General features: G+C 52.0%; 10 protein-coding genes across 10 annotated transcripts, besides 3 other annotated features; 7 read left to right on the top strand and 3 right to left on the bottom strand.

Annotated features, from left to right (window-relative positions):
- Positions 1-864: 864 nt before the first annotated feature.
- Positions 865-1261, top strand: EKO05_0010418 (uncharacterized protein; the record flags this gene model as incomplete). The annotated part of the gene is made up of 3 exons (XM_038943030.1): positions 865-981; positions 1038-1085; positions 1133-1261. The coding sequence occupies 3 exons, from the start codon at positions 865-867 to the stop codon at positions 1259-1261; spliced, it is 294 nt and encodes a 97-aa protein (XP_038794257.1).
- Positions 1262-2600: 1339 nt separating this feature from the next.
- Positions 2601-4499, top strand: EKO05_0010417 (uncharacterized protein; the record flags this gene model as incomplete). Its single annotated transcript, XM_038947088.2, has 1 exon — positions 2601-4499. The coding sequence occupies one exon, from the start codon at positions 2601-2603 to the stop codon at positions 4497-4499; it is 1899 nt and encodes a 632-aa protein (XP_038794258.2).
- A 604-nt stretch (positions 4500-5103) lies between these two features.
- On the top strand, positions 5104-5295 carry EKO05_0010416 (uncharacterized protein; the record flags this gene model as incomplete). Its single annotated transcript, XM_059637748.1, has 1 exon — positions 5104-5295. One exon carries the CDS (start codon positions 5104-5106, stop codon positions 5293-5295), a length of 192 nt encoding a protein of 63 aa, XP_059493731.1.
- A 1097-nt stretch (positions 5296-6392) lies between these two features.
- EKO05_0010415 (uncharacterized protein) lies at positions 6393-7251 on the bottom strand (the record flags this gene model as incomplete). Its single annotated transcript, XM_059637747.1, has 4 exons — positions 6393-6518; positions 6607-6772; positions 6899-7130; positions 7239-7251. The coding sequence occupies 4 exons, from the start codon at positions 7249-7251 to the stop codon at positions 6393-6395; spliced, it is 537 nt and encodes a 178-aa protein (XP_059493730.1).
- Positions 7252-7412: 161 nt separating this feature from the next.
- Positions 7413-7790, bottom strand: EKO05_0010414 (uncharacterized protein; the record flags this gene model as incomplete). Its single annotated transcript, XM_059637746.1, has 1 exon — positions 7413-7790. One exon carries the CDS (start codon positions 7788-7790, stop codon positions 7413-7415), a length of 378 nt encoding a protein of 125 aa, XP_059493729.1.
- Positions 7791-8326: 536 nt separating this feature from the next.
- On the bottom strand, positions 8327-9380 carry EKO05_0010413 (Proteasome endopeptidase complex; the record flags this gene model as incomplete). The annotated part of the gene is made up of 5 exons (XM_038943139.1): positions 8327-8713; positions 8771-8983; positions 9039-9133; positions 9241-9303; positions 9374-9380. The coding sequence occupies 5 exons, from the start codon at positions 9378-9380 to the stop codon at positions 8327-8329; spliced, it is 765 nt and encodes a 254-aa protein (XP_038794260.1).
- Positions 9381-9702: 322 nt separating this feature from the next.
- On the top strand, positions 9703-11433 carry EKO05_0010412 (uncharacterized protein; the record flags this gene model as incomplete). Its single annotated transcript, XM_038947089.1, has 1 exon — positions 9703-11433. One exon carries the CDS (start codon positions 9703-9705, stop codon positions 11431-11433), a length of 1731 nt encoding a protein of 576 aa, XP_038794261.1.
- Positions 10541-10591: a tandem repeat.
- Positions 11434-11858: 425 nt separating the features above from the next.
- EKO05_0010411 (uncharacterized protein) lies at positions 11859-12362 on the top strand (the record flags this gene model as incomplete). Its single annotated transcript, XM_059637745.1, has 1 exon — positions 11859-12362. One exon carries the CDS (start codon positions 11859-11861, stop codon positions 12360-12362), a length of 504 nt encoding a protein of 167 aa, XP_059493728.1.
- A 1455-nt stretch (positions 12363-13817) lies between these two features.
- Positions 13818-14634, top strand: EKO05_0010410 (uncharacterized protein; the record flags this gene model as incomplete). Its single annotated transcript, XM_038943061.1, has 3 exons — positions 13818-14022; positions 14077-14381; positions 14434-14634. The coding sequence occupies 3 exons, from the start codon at positions 13818-13820 to the stop codon at positions 14632-14634; spliced, it is 711 nt and encodes a 236-aa protein (XP_038794262.1).
- A 492-nt stretch (positions 14635-15126) lies between these two features.
- Positions 15127-15148: a tandem repeat.
- A 105-nt stretch (positions 15149-15253) lies between these two features.
- On the top strand, positions 15254-16971 carry EKO05_0010409 (uncharacterized protein; the record flags this gene model as incomplete). The annotated part of the gene is made up of 2 exons (XM_038943077.1): positions 15254-15384; positions 15438-16971. The coding sequence occupies 2 exons, from the start codon at positions 15254-15256 to the stop codon at positions 16969-16971; spliced, it is 1665 nt and encodes a 554-aa protein (XP_038794263.1).
- A 293-nt stretch (positions 16972-17264) lies between these two features.
- Positions 17265-17362: a dispersed repeat.
- Between the last annotated feature and the right edge of the window lie 638 nt (positions 17363-18000).

Below are 18000 nucleotides of genomic sequence, written 5' to 3'. Positions count from 1 at the left end.
GCATAGATGCCCAGTTATTCGCACGTTACACGTTCTGGAAGGGTTGTCCCTGCGATCGTCGAACTCCTGGTGAACCTGATAGACCCGGTTAGTGGGAGCGGTGAGGCGGAGGATTCCCTATGCGAGACGCCGAAGACCTGTAGTTTCGATTCAAGGTGTACAATGCCTATTCGTTGAAGCGGATTCGGCGTCTTAGTTGTGATCGGCGTTCGTGGTTGCTTGAGGGCGCATGATCGGTAAGGGCGCTGGCCCCACCGTAACCAAGATGCAGCAAATGTAATCTTGTATACACGAAAACAGAGCACATGCGGAAGAAGCTCCTCGAGTCCAGCTAACACTCTGGTGGCGAAGAGATCGACTTATACGCTTATGGTGGTTGCGTCTAGCACCGTGAATGCAGTCGTGGCATCTGTACGACTACAACGCAGCCAAATGCTGGATTGGTAGCGGTGCAGCACTGCGTTCAGGATCTCGGCGCCATCTCAGTGGTCGGGCATGGCTTAGGATATTGCTAGGATAAATACAGCAAACAGGGCGTCGTAATGGATTGGCTGAGACGAATGCCGCCCAATGATCGTCGTTGGGCCGATAGGGCGAGAATGAGGCGAACGGCATCAGCGCATACAAGCCCAACTGGGGGCATCTTCGGTAAGGCTTCAGATACGATAATGGAGCATCCCTTGGCACCAGTTTGCTTGTCTGTTTCAGCAATAGCTGTGTGACCTGAAGACATAACTGCCGGGATGTATAAATCGTGTGAAGCCCGAGCTCATATTCACTACAACGGCGTTTCAACACAGAGTGGACCTGGCTCGATAATCACCTCCTATCTTGTTAGCATCGTCTCTGGCTCAGCATCTCACAATGACGATTCCAAACTCATACTTTGTCCCCGGATATGGCATTTCTCGAGCCGTGATTCAGAATGAAATTCGATATCATTGCGGTCCTGATGCCATCGTTAGACCGTACACTTTCCAAGTATGGAATTGCACAACAAGCTCTACGGGCCATTGATAGGCATTAACGAACGACAGGGCCGTGACGGTTTCCTCATCTCAACAATCGGACCACCGTTGACGAAGGTGAGTACCTTGTTGAGCCCATAGCATCTCCAAACTAATCAGTGCAGGCGCAAATCGAGGACTTGAAGACATCATCCCGCGAGTACGAAGAAAAGCAGTCGCGCATAGCCGGCGAACATGACGTCTTCGTCAATGCACCAATACCTATCAATCAGAGGATACGGCGGAGTCAATAGGACCGCTCTACTAGGAACGCTAGTTGGGTTCAAACCCCCGGGCGTGGCAGCGGAGCTACGAAAAGCTGATCGAGCTTCTTCATCGCTCATACGTTTGCCAATGGTAACACCGGGAGGTACGTGTTGGGGAAGCATACCCACTGTATGAGTTGTTACGAATCTCCTTTCGAGCGATTTTGCTACTGATTTGCTACCGATTTTGTTCTGTCGTCATAGTACTGGTGTTGGAGATAGCCGCGATAGATTCGCATCCTTGTTGTTATTGTATTTTCAAGGTCTAGCTGATAGGCGAGCCAAACGGACGATGTGGCCAAGCGGCTATCGCCCGACTAATGGGAAAGGGCTCGAAAAGCCGTCACGAACGGGGATCTCCGAAGCCTGAAGTAGTACAGCCTCAAACTTCGAGTAATTTTCATATAAGAACCTCGAATATCTCGAGTCCATAGTGCGAGCCTTAAACATCAATGCTGTCAAATCGCATTTCTCATATCAAATCATTTAAACTCACTGTCATTGTCAGATGAGCCGAAGGAGGTTATTGTCATGACGAAAATCCAGTAATGACAAAGGCTGGTGAGAGTGGTCTCGACGTAGCGTCTCAGAGGAGCAAGATGACTAAGCTTCATAATGAGTTCTTTCTCCACAAACGCGTCGCGACCGTTTGACATCAGCACGAGTCTACAGTCGACAACACGACATTCCCAAACACACGTTTTGTTCCGCACCGATATCAACACTATCAGTGTGATGCATTATGTACCCATCTGCAGCTCGGACTCACGAGCAAGCACAGCTTTACTTGCCCCGCCCGCACGATACAGGAAGTTTAAAACCCATGGTAACAAGCCAATGGCTATAATAGAGAATCTGGCCCATAATCACACGAACAGCGATGTGCAACATCTAGAGATGCGTGCTTTGAGTTTTCACTAGTGATTTGTGCCTTCGTACATGCATGCTGCTTATCGTCGTCCAGAACGAGCTATTAACGATGAGCCCGTATTCGCGTTGCGCAAAACGATAGTTTCAGCAAGGACGGGTGGACAATCCTTTAGGTTTGGCAAATACCGATGATTCCATCCATGAGACCCTCAAGAGTAAGTCGACCTGGCTGGCGAATCTGTTGAATAAATGAAGCCAGTGCATCGTTGGAAACACTTGCTTCACTTTGACCTCTCGCGCCGGTCTCTAAATGCGACAGAGACTCTTCGTGGGTTTGCCTAGAATGGCGTATCCTCTCGCTGGCAACACTGTTGTACAGCCTCCCCGCGGTACCTCTCACATTCAATGGCTAAGATGAAGAGCTTCAAATCCTGGAGACTGATGGCACCAACAGAGAATGTCGTGCAGATATCCAAGCCTGAGAACGTGGTTCAGATCGGCGCACTCGCCAAGAAGTGAAGGTACAAAACCCAATCCCTGTTGGCGAATAAATCAGGACCTCAATTGCGTTTGCGCAGCGTGGCACAAAGGCACAGACCACCGCGCCTTCACCTCGATTTGGCTGTGTAGAAGCTCCACTGTACACCTTACAGCCTTGTCGAAATCTTGTTTCAATCTTTGCACCACCTATACTCGATTCGCAAACTACACCTCACGACGAAAAAGGCGAGGACAAGGAAGTCCTACCATGGAGTCGATAGCGCCAGGACCACTCAGCGCTGCGGCGCGTACATTCATTGAAAAGCACACTGAAGTCGACCTTGAGATATCCCGGTTTGACGAGTGCCCCATCTGCTTGGAAGCGTACGCAACCTCGTTCGAACAAAGCGTCCGTATTAGAGAAATCCTAGGATGCTCTCACGTTCTTGGCTTCAACTGTCTGAAGCAGATCCTACGCAGCGGTCCGCAACAAGGAAAAAAATGTCCGTTATGTCGCACACAGTGGCTCGCTCCGACCTGCAAGGGAGGCCACTTGCCTGCCCTGACACCTACCCTGGGACGATCCTACAATCCGTTCCAAACAGCTTATTTGCATGCAGCCCAAGTGGCCGAGAGACAAACTCCGACCACAGCTGCATCCCGGAGACCAGGATCGGCCATTGAAGCGTCACCCATCACGTCTGCCAACGTTCGCTTTCCACGTTCAATTCCTCGCCGCAGTCTTGCTGAACAAGCAGCAGAAGATGAAGCCTTCCGCACTCAGCTCAACAGTTACAACAGCTTTAGGCATGATATTCAGAACATACGAACCCGCGCTAATGGCAGACGACCTCTTTTGCGGTCTCCCAGGCCCCTAAATACCTCTTCACGCTTGATGAGTGATCTCAGGGAAAACGAGCAGCCTGGCAGAAGCAGCACTGCTACAGTCCGAAGCCACGTACCCCGTATCAGATCTTTCCGGGCTTGGCGTGTTGGGAGAGTAGATCTGTTAAGAGATGAACCTGATGAAACGATGGTCAATCCACGTCCACACAGCGATGTTCCTTGCGCTGCCACTTCGTCCCCTACACCAGGGCTGATGGAGGCCTTGATCTCTCCGGGGCATAATTCATCACTGCACATCCAGGAAGGTTCCTCAACGATCCTTCCAAACCATGACCATGCCCTCTCACGAACGCCTGGGGACGAACCGAGCCTAGATTCAAGCCCATTACATCTACCCAGTAGTACAACACATGATCTGCCCGCCTATCATCAGCCAAACGTGGAACCCTGTCAAAACATGTCTGGCACCGGGGCTGATGCAAAAACAGCATCTCGACTGCGAAAAATCAACGAATCCGGGAACACCGCAGAAGACCTCAGCTCAAGCAGCTCAGAGGCACCGAACACCTCGACTGGCACTATCAGAATATTGAGATCGCGTTCTCCCCATCCTCGATCAATTAATCAAGAGGACGAGAGACGAACCACTCGAGATCATCTGCGCGTCCACTCACATCCCAGAGACATGCACGAGGAACACGTCCGCCTCAATAAGCGCAAAACGCTGCACGAGAACCGCCTCAACGCACGACAGATCCTCCTCTCCTCCAGCGAAGCCGCAACGCGCGTGCTCGAGCAATCTGTACGCAATCGCGAGCAGACCCTTACAGTCCGCGAGCGCGAAGTGTCGAGCAGAGAGGAACAAGTAGTGGAGCGCGAGAAGCGCGTTCTAGTGCGTGAGCAGCGGATGGATGTGCAACAGCAGAGTCTTGAGCGAGCTATGGGCTTAATTATGAAGCATCGTGATGAGTTAAGAGAGATGATAGAGAGACAGCAGCAAGAGCTTGCCAGGGTCCTTGGAGGAGGTTGATCTTCTGCTGTGGAGCTCGCCGAGGACGAAGAAGCCAGATGGTATTGAGCATCGGATTGTATGTTCGGATCTCGAAGAAGGTTCTTGGGTAGACGGGGGTTTGTCAAAGACAGCCATGAGTCGATATATAGCTACCTGGACTGTCTTTACATGCGCAGTGAGAGCATTCGGTAGTTCAATACGACGAACGTCTTATGGAGACATCGTTGAGGGCTCCAATGGCTATAACCGCCACCCAAGAGTAGTTGCGGTGGTCATACACATGTCTCAACGTATGTGTAGACATTATGTGCGTCTCAGGTCTGAAGCGACATTGGCGCACAAACACTGATCCCAGACCGAAAAGAGTAAACCACTAGGAATGAAGCGATTCATGTGCAGCACTACCACCTCACGATGCCACCTCCAACACACAACGCCCATCCAACCCCCGCGCAACCTACCCCATTCTCTCTCCACCCTCATCCCAAAACGCCATACCGTCCATATCCATCTCCGTTGCCAGACGCCCACATGATGCACACCTCACGCCAGTTGACCACTGGCTACACGACTCGTTAGGCTCCCCGCACCACCGACCTCACATCTCGTGGTCGATGATGTGATGCAGAGTCGTTGCATGGTACGCTACCGATCGGCAGCCCCGAAGCCCAGCTATCGCCAGGAGTGGGAAGGTTGCGGACATAAGCCTTTTGGCGAGGTCTTAGCGCGCGGATTAGTGCCGCGGGGTGTGCGATGGCTTCTGAGGGTAAGGCGATGCCGAAGCGCAGAATTCCGTGTCGTGGAGAGTGCGTAGATCAAGCATCGTGAAGGAGCGATAAGGCGGCGGTGCATTGACGCTTTATTGTATTGTGGATCGTAGGGTTTGATGTTTAGAGTTGCGGTCAAGGTGTTGGCATGTCGTCAGGGATCTCAGCCCCTAGCCGTAGCCGCTGCTCAGGATCGAGTTTCTTTCAGCCATACCTCTATCCGTTGCACGTCCAGACAGTCAGTATAACGACATCATCCCTTATGCTCGTAAGCACCTCGTGCGTGATGCATGTCCAAACCGTTTTGCTGGCTGCCGCGGACGCTTCCATGGGTTTGGATTCGACGCGCTTGCGATCCCAGCTGACCCTTTAGGGTGTGCCGCTAGGGTGTGCCGGGCCCATAGGGCGGTCGGTCACTGTACCAAAACGTTGCTCGTCTGTCGCGGATCGTGGGCTGCAAGATCGATCGTGCGTCATAAGTTCGCTTCTGATGCAGATTCGTTATGGCGATAGCTTCACGCCGAACCGATTCTGGGATAGAGCGACGATCTGAACAAAGCACGAGTGTTGTAATACGAAGGTTTGATGAAGATTGCTAAGTACGAGCCCAATAGCAAGTGAAATCTGGAAGAAAAAGAAAATGCAGAGAAGGCGCTAACGTGACTATCTACGACGTCATGCCGTGCGCGAAGTCCCCGCTCTCATTGCTTCGCGTTGGCTGAATAGAATGCCAAGTAACCAACCCAAGCTAGCGGAGACCAACGCCAACGCTAAAACCATTGTTTTGTAGCGTTATCAAAATGTGGAAAATGTGTATGCTTTTGAAAAAAAGTGTGACCAGCACGAGGGAAGGTGAAAGAGGAGAGGGGCGGGAGAGCCCGCGAGACGCGCGCTCCGAAGTTGTCGTTCTTGAGGGGGCGTCCACCGCAAGGCATCGCTGCCTTGGGTAAATTGATTAAACAGAAGAATGTCCAAATCCATTGTGCGGCGTTTCCAATAGCCGTTGCGGGAAAGCATACTGAACCGATGACGCGTAACATAGTATCAGATGGGTATCGAGTAGGGGATGCGTAGCGCCATGAGACTGAAAGCCCGAATGCAGTTGTCGGAAATCGCGAGAAGGATCCTGGGTCGATCGTGAGGTTCACCGGCGCATGAGCTGTTGCTGGATCTGAGAGAGCGAAGGGTCCTCGGCGAGCCACTTGCCCTGAGCGGTATCCTGGCTGCGGAGTGTGCTTTCAACGTAGGTGTCTGTGATAGCAAGGAGCTCCTTTCCAAACCCGTTAGCAGCTGCAGTAGGAGCAAAGAAGGAAGGGTGATATAGCAGGATTGAGGCGAGGCAGAGTCGGTTGACGTACATTTCGCAGCGTGCCATCAACTTGCTGTAACGCTGGAAAATGGCTTGAGTTCGGCTTCTGACCTCGCAGAATACTGTAACGCGAGTTCACCCATCTCAATCCTGCGTGCGCCCTCAGGTACGCTCTTTGGCACTGAAATCGTCGTACTGCTGCGTCTGTGACGATACTGTGCGCTGACGTCAGCCTATACACCCTGACAACATACTGGGCAACTGCTGATGTCCTCCCTGAGCTACCCAGGCACTCCTTCTACATAGCGGAAGAGGAAGATCCGATTGAAGATGCAACTTACGTCTTCAGTTGTTGCCTTTCGCGCTCGGGATCTCCTGTGGAAGCCCCTGTACTGGCGGAGAAAGGGGTTTGGAGGATGGTTTGGGCTTCGCTCGCGCACGACCGAAGGAGTGAGTAGCCTTCGAGGTAGTACTCCTCCGCGGTCGGCGTGGCGCGCAATTGACTCAGGTAGTGCTGTAGATTGCGAAAATCCGTCATAATCTCTGCTATCCGCATAGCTCGAGCATCGTTGACTGTGGAAGTATAGTCAGTGACAAGGTCTGGGGACAGTGGATACGTTGAGACTGTAGTGGTAGCATAGTCCCAAAGGGGCCATGACCCGCACAAGCAGAGGTACATACGGCCGTCAGACATGTCGAAAGTGGAAGTAGAAAATCGTGTAAAAGCAGGTGTCGATCTTGGTGTTGGTGAATACTGGTTAATGCAAAACTCAGTTGCTGATGAGGCTTGCCTATTGTGATGAGGATCAACAGAGGCGTGGCGACCGTTATATAACAACGGTTAACTGGCGTTCATCAGAAGAATAGTACACTGCAAGGCTCGACAATGGTGAGGGCTGCTCCCGCCGCTACGTCTTGCCGAAGTGTCCACATTTGGATCCTGAGTAGCGTCCAGCTGGCATTAGCTGGTATAGCTGGACCACTCAGCATCGCGAGGGTACCATTAGGGCTCCAGTGGGGGGGTTGAATAGCACTGAGACTGAGGCAGTATGAGGAAACCACCATGCAGGAACCGTAGAAGCATACATCCCATTTTGCGAGCCCCATTACCATCGCAGCTGGAGTGGGCACGTTCGTCAGTGCTGTGCTGGGGCTCTCAGCAGCTGTCTGGAAAGCCACACAGAGCGCTAGACTTGTTTTGACCAAGCTCCGCGGCCACATCCGGAATGGCATCGAGCCACGCTGTGCGCTTCAGCCGCAGCACCACGATTGATTGGCCTGTACTCATAATTAGCGGTACGGCATTCGCGTGGTTTTCGCTGAGGGAACCTGAACATGGTGCCGGGTAGGGTCGACCTGAATATGCCCACAACGCTCTTAGGGCGATGGTCAGAAGCGGTGTCAGCCACAGAAAGGCTGTGCTGGCGACGCCGACCAGTCAGATGACGTCGATGGAGTGTTCCTGAGATGCTACGGCTCATGGCAGCTGGAGCCTAGGGAGAATGCTGTCATCGAGGTACAGGCGGAAGGATCATGCACACCAGGTGGAGCCAGGGCTGAAGTCCCAAGCTCTTCGAGTCGGCTCCAGTTTCCAGGTCACGATTGCGCTAATGCAGGTATCTGAGTCTAAGTCTTAGATTCATGGTGCTTCTGTTGCACTTCTTGTGTCTGAGAGGTCGTTTCATGCTATCCGGAGCTCGTCATGGTTCTCGTGTTTGCGCCTACCCTCAGCGACCCACCGCCTTTCAGCCCCTGAAGGCCATCGGTCCTCAATCCTTGTCGGCAATTGACTGCAGGCGCTCATCGATCTCTTCCTCGGTGAGTGCTCTGAATGCGGCATCGGTGCCTTCCTGGCCGTTGAGCTTGGGTCCTCCAACAATGCCAATCTCCAACTCGCCCTTCTTGAAGTCGACGGACAGAACGGTGCTCAACGCCGTGATGGCTAGCTCAACGACCTCCTCCCAGTTGCCCTCTGCATGCTCCTTGTTCTTCAGCTTCTTCTCGAGGAAGTTCAGCGCCTCCTGTGTCTTCGGTCCTGATGCGGTCGCCTTGTAGCCAACATAGTAACCTGCCGGATCGCACTTGTATAGTTGAGGGCCGAATTCGGAGTCTAACGAAATGAGCGTGGTGGCAACGCCGAGTGGTCGCATGTAAGCCTGCACCGAAGTTAGCGCTTGTGTTCCCAGGTTGGTTCTTGTGTTGTTCTCGCTCACCCGCTGTGTGTAGACCTGGCTGATGTTGGCTATCCTCTTAGCAAGGACGTCGCAAGGCATCTCGTAGCCGTACTTGTAGCGGAACTCGGCAGCTTCACCCCGCGCTCTGCTCACAGACGCTCTTGCATCGGCAATAGAACCCGTCATGACACAGCCAACAGACGAGGATAGCCGGAAGATGTGGGAGACGGAGGATGGCTCGATGAGCTTGTCCTAGCACGGGTGTTAGTGCCGTGCTGCCGCATCCTCCTCATGTCGAGCAACCTACAGGGACCTTCTTCTGCGAGATGACCACTGCGCAGTCCTTGCCCCTCACTCCCAGTGATGTGATGTTCGCTGCCGTGATTGCCTTGAATGCATATTCTAAGGGCCCGCCATGTCAGCGGAGGTACGTGGGGGCAGCATGAAGAGCCGCAAGGCGGGGCTGCCAAGGGGCAGAGTCAGGTGAGACCGTGTGAGGGGAATCGTACCGACTTGGTAGAGGCGACCTTGGTCGGAGAAGATGGTGATGTGTCTGTCGTAGCCTGCGCTTCCTACAGGACGGGGGAGCCGTTAGCATATGTAACAATCAAACACGAGCTAGGAGGGGCGATGGCGACGCACCAGACATGATGGTGGCGGGTATATGTGTGGCTTTTTGTGGTTCAGCTTCGAAGCGGGTCTTGGAGGTCGTCGTAGGCTGGGGCGGTGCTGGTGGTCGATGGCGGGCGAGATGTCGTCGTCGTAGGATGCTGGACGCGCCTGCCACTGGCGGCCTGGAGCCCGAGCTTGGGCCACCATCCGTGCATCTCCAGCTCCAAAATCTCTTTTCACGTCTCTCATTCGACCTTCAGAAACGGACGGATACACTGCTCGAGCTGATTCGGAGTTGAGCGATGGCACGCATCTCCGCATGATTGTAATAAGACGACTTCTGTATTCCGCATTTGATCATGGCACAAAACGGCACGAGGATTCCCGCCTGGCGAAGACTTGGCCTTGCGCTGCAGAGCGAGGCTCAATCCGGAGTCGCCGTGACCGAGCCCGCTGCATCGCACGGAGGCGAGAACCAGCCTGTCCCAACTCCTGATGCAGCAAAAGAGACTCCCAATCTCTCTGAGCCACTCACCGAGCCTACCCGAAGTGGAAACACGTCAAAGCTTGGCAAACGAAAACACCAACACGAGGCAGCAGACGAGAGCGAACCAACAACATTGAAAAAAAGCCGGACGGTAGCGGAAGAAGTTCACGCACGCGAGAATGCTGTTGCGGATGCGCCTGCCGTTTCTCAGGAAGATCATGCTATGCCGGACCTCACCCACGAGGAGCCCTCTTCGGCCACACCAGCAAAAGGAGGGGACCCAAACTATCGCCAAGGAAAGAAGAAGAAGCCCAAGCTTACTCCGAAAGACCGCAAGAAGCTGGCCCAGCAAAATCCGCCTGCACCTTCACCTGCTGAGGCTGTGCCCGTGAGAACAAGAGCGACTTTACTTGCTTCGACTGAGGTCGATCAACTCCCGGCGCCCTCGTTCTCAACCCCACAAAAACATCAGCCTATCCTTCGAGACCGCAGTAAAGACCCTTCAGGATCCCCTCCAAGGACCGACAGGCGCAAGTCCGTTGCTTTTACACCTGACACGAAGAGGGTGGACGGAGACAGTGGACAGACGTGGTTCAAAAAATGGGCAGCTGAGCAGAAGGGAGAGGACACCGGAATTCCAGATCAACCCAGCTTCACCTCAGCACCTTCAGCGGTCGAAGAGCCCAAGGAAGTGGTAAAGACCGAAAATAAAGAGAGGAAGAAGAAGGACAAGACATCAACAAAAGAAAAGGAAGCAGCAGCTTTTGCTGCAAGCGCTACAGCCAAAGAAGAGCAGTCAACCCCCCAGAAAGCGTCACAGCCAGCCAAACCCGCGAAAGAAAGCAAAGAGCAGTCTGCACCTGGTCCCAAAGGCAAGAAAAAGGATCCTTCCATCTACATCTCCTACCTTACACAGTACTACAACGACCGCGACAACTGGAAGTTCAACAAGGCTAAGCAGAACGACGTTGTCGACAACGCCCTGAACATCTTCCGCATCCCAGACGAGCACTGTGACGCACTACTCGAGTACATCAAAGGCTTGAAAGGTGCAGGCGTGATCGAGCGACTGAGAGAGAAAACACTGTCCGCTATCAAAGAGCTCGACGTAGAAGACGCCAAAGCACCGGCAGACATGGACGAGGACGCCCAAAAAGCTGCCAAGGAAGCCGCACTGCAAGAGCGAGTAGCCAAGGAGCGAAAGCGAAGAAAGGTTGAAGGCGACGTGGAGAGCCTCGCAACCCACCCTAATGGCGACGCATATATTCGACGCATGCGCCGCAGCCGTGCCGAAGCGCTCCTGTCAGCACTTGGTCGCACCGCGCCAATCTTGCCCGCTCCCCAGCCAACAACGAGCATAAATCCCATGGTTCAGAACCTCGCGCCGCAGGACAGGGCTCGCAAGAGGAAACGCAGGACCGACATCTCGAGCGACGAGAGCAGCTCTGATAGTAGCAGCGATGACAGTTCGAGCGATGACTCTGACGCTGAGTCTAAAGACGGCTCCAGCTCGGATTCAGATGGTGGTAGTGCAAGTGGAAGTAGCTCAAGCTCTGATAGCGATGGATCTGGTGGAAGTGATAACGACAGTGACAGCGACTAAAAGCTCCTTGACTACATAGACTGTACTATACTTTAGCATTCGACATATCCAATTTGCTGGACGAATTTAGGGCCGAGCAAGTAGATGGAGATTTGTAACAAACGCCGATACTACTAGTTCAGCCACAAGAAATCTCCCCTTGTTTGCTTCTTCTCTAACGACCCCCAGACTCCACACGCCAGCAGCATATTCAGCAGTGCACTCATGGCAGCTAAGCCGACACGGGCAGCCCAATCTCTCCACCATTGATGCATCACACTGCTACACAACCACATCCACGAAAAAAAAGACGAGCCCTGCCACATACATTCCTCCAAGAAATCGAACAAACGCTCAAAAATTCCCACTCATTGCACCGACCAAACCCACTTTGAAAAATCCAAGCTCTTCCAAGCACTTCCAAGCACGTCAACGCACAACCATTGATGCTCGCGATGTCGCAACCTCTCGCTTGGCGGATGAACATCCCGCCCGATCGCCCGACGCGCGTGCTTCTCCACAACCGGCCCATGTGTCGATGGGCAAAACGGCAACAATCGACGCTCGATGAAATTGTGATGGCCGCGCTTCTTAAGCTCTCTTCCAGCGCCCAGGTTAGAGGGGGGCGGCAGCTGCGCGCCGGCCCGTACTTGTGGTTGCGGAGACGGTCGGATCTGTTTAGTGCTTGGATTGAGGTTGTGGATGTTGTTCAGACACAGTTTCTTTCCAACTTGCGATTGGAGATGCGTCATTGTGACCAAAGGGTGTATGTTTGTAGCGTTGATGATATGCAACTAGACACGTGCAAGGTAGACTTGACACTTGATATTTTGCGATTATCAGTGTATCAAGCCCAGGCACTGTGGTCTTCTGCATGCGGCATACATGCATCAAGTCTTCGACGAGGTTCGAGGTACGCATACCGTCCCATCGTTCATGTCCGTTGCTAACGTTGGAAAGCTGTTGACCAGAACTTGCGGTCAATCGCATACATCCTTGTCAACGACTGTGTTCGTGTGGATGTGAGTGGTCCAGTTGAGCATCTGAAGAAAGAGTGATAGGACAAAGAAGTTAAGGCGACGTTTAAGGGCTGCCTTCGTCTCGAGGCCTGCACTTGCTGGGGACAGACTCAATGTTGGCGGCCTTGTTTAGGAGTGCTAAATCGGTAAGTGCTTGTCTCGTTCCATCCACAATGTCCGTCTTGGCTGTTGTATATAGTAAATCGGCGTCTGTAGGATTGTCGTGTGATTCCTTATATCAAAATGGCCTGCGCCCAGGCGGCGATGTTAAAGTTTTCCACTTTTTCTCTTCGCCCGTCGGTGCCTTATCGTCGAAGGATTCTCGAGCTCGCATTCGGCACAACTCGGATACTGCACGTTCGGACCCTGATCACCTGAATGTGAGACCGCAAGATTGATTGTGGGACAATGACAGCTGTAGTTGATGTCGAGAATGACTTTCATCTTGTGTCTCGCGCGTTGGCGGATACTTTGCGCATGTCAAGTTGCTCAGCCCTTCTCCCACATGCTTGTCCAGGTTCCCGCTAGGACTGCGTCAGGCACCAGGCTTGCGGTGGGTTGCTACAACGGCCGCTAAGAATGTAGTCGTTCTTGGCCGGTACAAGAAGGGCACTCGGCCGCACGTCGCCGCAACAGAGTCAGGTCGAAAGGGGCTTGGTCGTGGCTCACCGCTCTCTATCAAAGGCAGCCTCATGTACTGCTGTGTCTGCACTCGCGACGCTTTGCGCTGCTATCGACAATGGTGATGTCGCTTTGCCGTCGTGCCACCGATCTGATGACCTTATCTTCTACAGGTAAACATCGGCGAAGGATTGAATCGTGGAGTAATTGTCCGACAAGACAGAAGGCTGTGCTAAGCCTTACAGTTCCCGCACGTCAATCCTAAAGCGTATTGGTTCGCGCGCCGGGAATGCTAAGGGGAGGCTAGAGGTTTCAGGAACAACACCACAATGCAGCCTCTGCGGGACGATTTCGCTTTCCTGCCTCTCGCACGAGCCTTGAAACGTCTTCTGTGATCGCCGATTTCCGCCTTGCGGCTAGCGAACCCACTGCCATGTTTTATCGCTCCTCTCGGCAGAGGTAGCTCTGCTAACAGCCAAGGCGCCAAGTGTACTAACGAACGAGCTGTGGGTAAAACTTGAAGTGAGTCCCATTCAGGGCGAGATGAGATCAATGTAGTGAGCTTGGCTGTGTAAATTCGTATGTGACAACGGTAGACATTTGATACGGGTGCAACCGAAGTTGTGACTATAAGTACGACTGGCAGTCCAACCTGAGAACCATCAGCCAGGAACAGTCGATTCAGTCCTTCAAACTTCCTTTTCACTCTTTTTTCAGCAGTCACTCTTCCAAACCAACACTTTCTTTGAAGATCCATCGTTCAAAATGAAGGCCTCTACCATCTTCGCTGCTGTTGCAGCTTTCCTTCCCGCCGCCATGGCTTGCAATGGCTACACAGGCGGTGTCCCCAAGGCCGTTGGCACGAAGACTAACAAGGCTGTCATCGAAGTCAAGGCTGGCCAGGTCTTCGATGGCCAGTGGTACAGGTACGATCGCGGTAGCGGTGCCTGCGGTGGCCAGAATGAGGGAAGTAAGTGACCGACGTGTTACCAGCTGTGTCTAGCGAATACTCACGATGTCTCAGACTACAAGGACGCTGTTTTCTACCTTCACGAAGGTGCCACTCTTCGCAATGTCATCATCGGAAAGAACCAAGCTGAGGGCGTGCACTGCGATGGTCACTGCACTCTCGAGTACGTTTGGTGGGAGGATGTCTGCGAGGACGCTCTCACCATCAAGAACGACAAGGCTGGCAAAGAGACTTGGGTCATTGGTGGTGGTGCCTACCACGGCTCTGACAAGATTATCCAGCACAACGGCTGCGGTACCGTCAACGTCATCAACTTCTACGTTGAGGACTACGGCAAGCTCTACAGGTCTTGTGGAAACGTAAGTCCTTTTAGGCTTGAATTTGATAACGACTCACTGACCTGTTTTCCAGTGCTCCAAGCAGTGCAAGCGTAACGTCTACATCGAGGGTGTCACTGCTAAGAACGGCGGTGAGCTCGCTGGCATCAACGCCAACTACAAGGACACTGCCACTCTCAAGAACGTCTGCTCTGACGCAAAGACCAAGTGCCAGATGTACAACGGCTGCGCTGGTGGCTGCGAGCCCTCCAAGGCCGGTACTTGCTCCGGTTAAAGTGGTTTAGCTCGAGATTAGAGACTACTTTTGGAAATCTTCTGGATTCTCAACCCTTGGTGGATATGGCGGCGGTCAGGATGTTGGCCCTTAATTTTGTACATTCATTTATCCTTCTTGTAAATACAATTTGATACTTCGCTCTACTCATGATCCAACTGTTTTGCCATGTGCGGTGAAGCTGCATGACGTCTCTTCTCGATAAAACTGCCGAAGTGCTGGTAGCAACTGGAAATCATCGGATGATCGAACTTTGTGCAAGAGCGGCTGGTTACAGCGAGATGGCTGTGAGCCTCTGTGGGTGGATGGGAATGGTGGGGTTGTGCTTGCAGCGACATCGACCCTTTTCTTCCTAAAGGAGACACGCTAAAACAATCGCGTTTGCTCCAGCGTCCAGGCACGCTCATTCCCTCCGACACATTTCCGTACTGTTCACACATAGCTCAGTCCTCCATTTTCTGCCCTTTCTAGCGCATTTTCCTTTGCATTGTATGACTGGCTGGCTGGCTGGCTGTACCCAACAGTGTGTGGTTTGGTGGCATTTGTGGGACGTTCTGACGGTCAGCAATTAACAATCGATCCGTGTTTTCGGATGGACTCTAGGATTGACACGGGAGCAATGGTTGGAAAAACTTACCAGTATTGCCTGACAGAAGCCGAGTGTCAGCTGCACAACCTTCTTCGCAGACTGGAAGCCGAATTCGAGGATGAGTATCCCAACATATTCAACGGCGCATGTTTGCCAAAACTGTTGGTGGAAACTGGTAGGTGTGCTCGGATGATACGGCTGACTCCATATGCAGTAAACAGCCGCTGACTCTGGCTTTGAAACTGGGAGGTCGTGAGATTGAGAGTTTCGATCTCCGTGGTGCACAACTTATACAAGACTGTGCGTCTGTCGGCGCGAAGATTGTACGCAAGCTTCTGACATCCGAAGAGCACGAATGCGATCGCGTGGAGCCCTCAGTCCAAGGCAACTCTCCTCTCGAGCCGGTTGCTGAAGAAATCGCCAAGGCCGAGCCTGCCCTGACAGCGGAAGTACCAGCCTCCCTCGCCGAGAAGGAACTCACGCTCTGGAGTTCTGTCAGGCAGCGGATCATTCCTCCATACGTCAAGTTTGTTGGTTTCTGGGTGGACCGAAGTGACATGGATCAAAGCCATCAGGAGGAGTTGGAATCTCATTTTCCAGAAGTCAAAATCTTGTCGGACAACGAATCCAAATGCGAAAGCGATACTGCCGACCAGTTTCTGCGACAGATTTCCGCAGCAGACACAGCATTAATCGCGTCATCAACGCTAGCCACCAAGGGCCGTTCATCAATGGACAAGGACAAGGACATGTCGACAATCGCAGACTCGGTTCCAGCCACCCCATCAACAGCCACAACACCAAAACCAAGCCTACTGTCGCGAATGAGCTTTGAGAAGCCTGAAATACGTATCAAAGGTGTAGCTTTAGGAAAGATAGACGATGTCGATATCTCAACTGGCTCAGAGAGCATGATCAATGGCGTTCCTAAAACCCCTCGCCAAAACCCTTCAGCAATCTTGAGCATCGCAGAGCGTATAGGCCTGAGGATTCCACCGCCTAAGGATAAAGTGATACACGCCATGTGGCTACAGTGGGTGAAGAGCGAAGAAGTAAAGCCGTGGGGAGCGCGCCTGCTGTCCCTCGATCGATACTGCGACAACCTGGTCACGCTGTACATACTCGCATATCACAAGAAGGAGTCTGTTCTGTGTTTCGCGGTGCTGGTCCGATTCCAGAACACGAATTACTGCGTCAAGGGGAAGCTACCCGAGCTGTCGACTGCAGTGCTCGCATTCCAGCATCTGCCCGAGGACGACGACCTCTGTCGCTGGCTAGCGGTACTGTTCGCCTTCTTGTGGGGCACTCAGCAATACCAGAACCACGGGCAACTTGTCAGCGAACTCCCCGAGCTAGATGAACCCGCTCTATCGAGACTGCTCTTCGCGATCGCACACATCCGCGACCCGTTCACAAAAGGCCACAACACGGCAGTTCTGGACAGATGGTGCGAGGTGCACCACCACGAGCAGGGCGACAGGGAGGAGGCGCTCTGCAAGAAGATGCACGCGAGCATGAAGATGGACCCCGAGAAGCTGCGGGCCGAGGAAGCTGGCCACAGGTTCCAAGAGGCCAAGGAGATTGTGGACGAATACGTCGCCAGGCTTCAGATGAAGTCGAAGAGCGCTGATGCGACACCGAGCGCGCCTCTTGGGAAGGGGAAGAGAGCGGCGGAGAGTCCTGCTCGACATGCGCATGGCAAGTACAGGAGAGGTGGTGGGAGAGGCGGGCGTGGTCGGGGGTCATGAAGACCTCTGCAACGCAAACAGATGCTACTAGGATGGAGGGAGACCTATGTAGATTTCAGATCATAGCGGAGTATAGGCAGCAGAGCGTGTTTTTTAAAGTAACCCAATTCGTCATCTCCTCTTGCCTTGGCTGATTCAAAGTATAGTATTGGGTTATAGCAGAGTAGAGACAGCAAAGCGTAGTAATTTCATAAATTCAATAAATTTGCTTCCTCCTCTTGCCTTGGCTAATTTAAAGTAACTATAGTATTAGATTATAGCAGAGTAGAGACAGTAAAGCACAGTTATTTTGTGAGGGCTCGGCTCGAACCCACCTGAGCCACACGGACCAAAAAGGTACAGTAATCCATCAGATGGATTGACTGGGGTTCGAACAGTATGAATACCCGTGACATATTTAAAAAGTTTAACAAATCAGTTGTCTTATATAACCTTAGCTGATAATTTAAAGTGTAGTAATAGATTATAGCAGAGTAGAGACAGCAAAGCGCTGTAATTTATTAAGTCTAATAAATCAGTTGTCTTATATAACCTTAGCTGATAATTTAAAGTGTAGTAATAGATTATAGCAGAGTAGAGACAGCAAAGCGCAGTAATTTATCAAGTTTAATAAATTAGTTGTCTTATATAACCTTTGCTGATTTAAAGTATAGCATTAGGTTATAGCAGAGTAGAGACAGTAAAGCACTGTAATTTATTAAGTTTAATAAATTAGTTGTCTTATATAACCTTTGCTGATTTAAAGTATAGTATTAGGTTATAGCAGAGTAGAGACAGCAAAACACTGTAATTTAATAAATTACTTGTCTTATATAACCTTTGCTAATTTTAAGTATAGTATTGGATTATAGCAGAGTAGAGACAGCAAAGCACAGTTATATAAAAAGTCTAATAAATTAGTTGTCTTATATAACCTTTGCTAATTTTAAGTAACTTATAGTATTAGATTATAGCAGAGTAGAGACAGCAAAACGCAGTTATTTCAGCAGTCCAATCAACTCTCGGTCTTGCACGACCTTGGCCGATTTG

The sequence above is a fragment of the Ascochyta rabiei genome, chromosome 19 (assembly GCF_004011695.2).
Source record: "Ascochyta rabiei chromosome 19, complete sequence".
Lineage (NCBI taxonomy): Eukaryota > Fungi > Ascomycota > Dothideomycetes > Pleosporales > Didymellaceae > Ascochyta > Ascochyta rabiei.
This window is presented reverse-complemented; position numbering and strand designations above follow the sequence as displayed.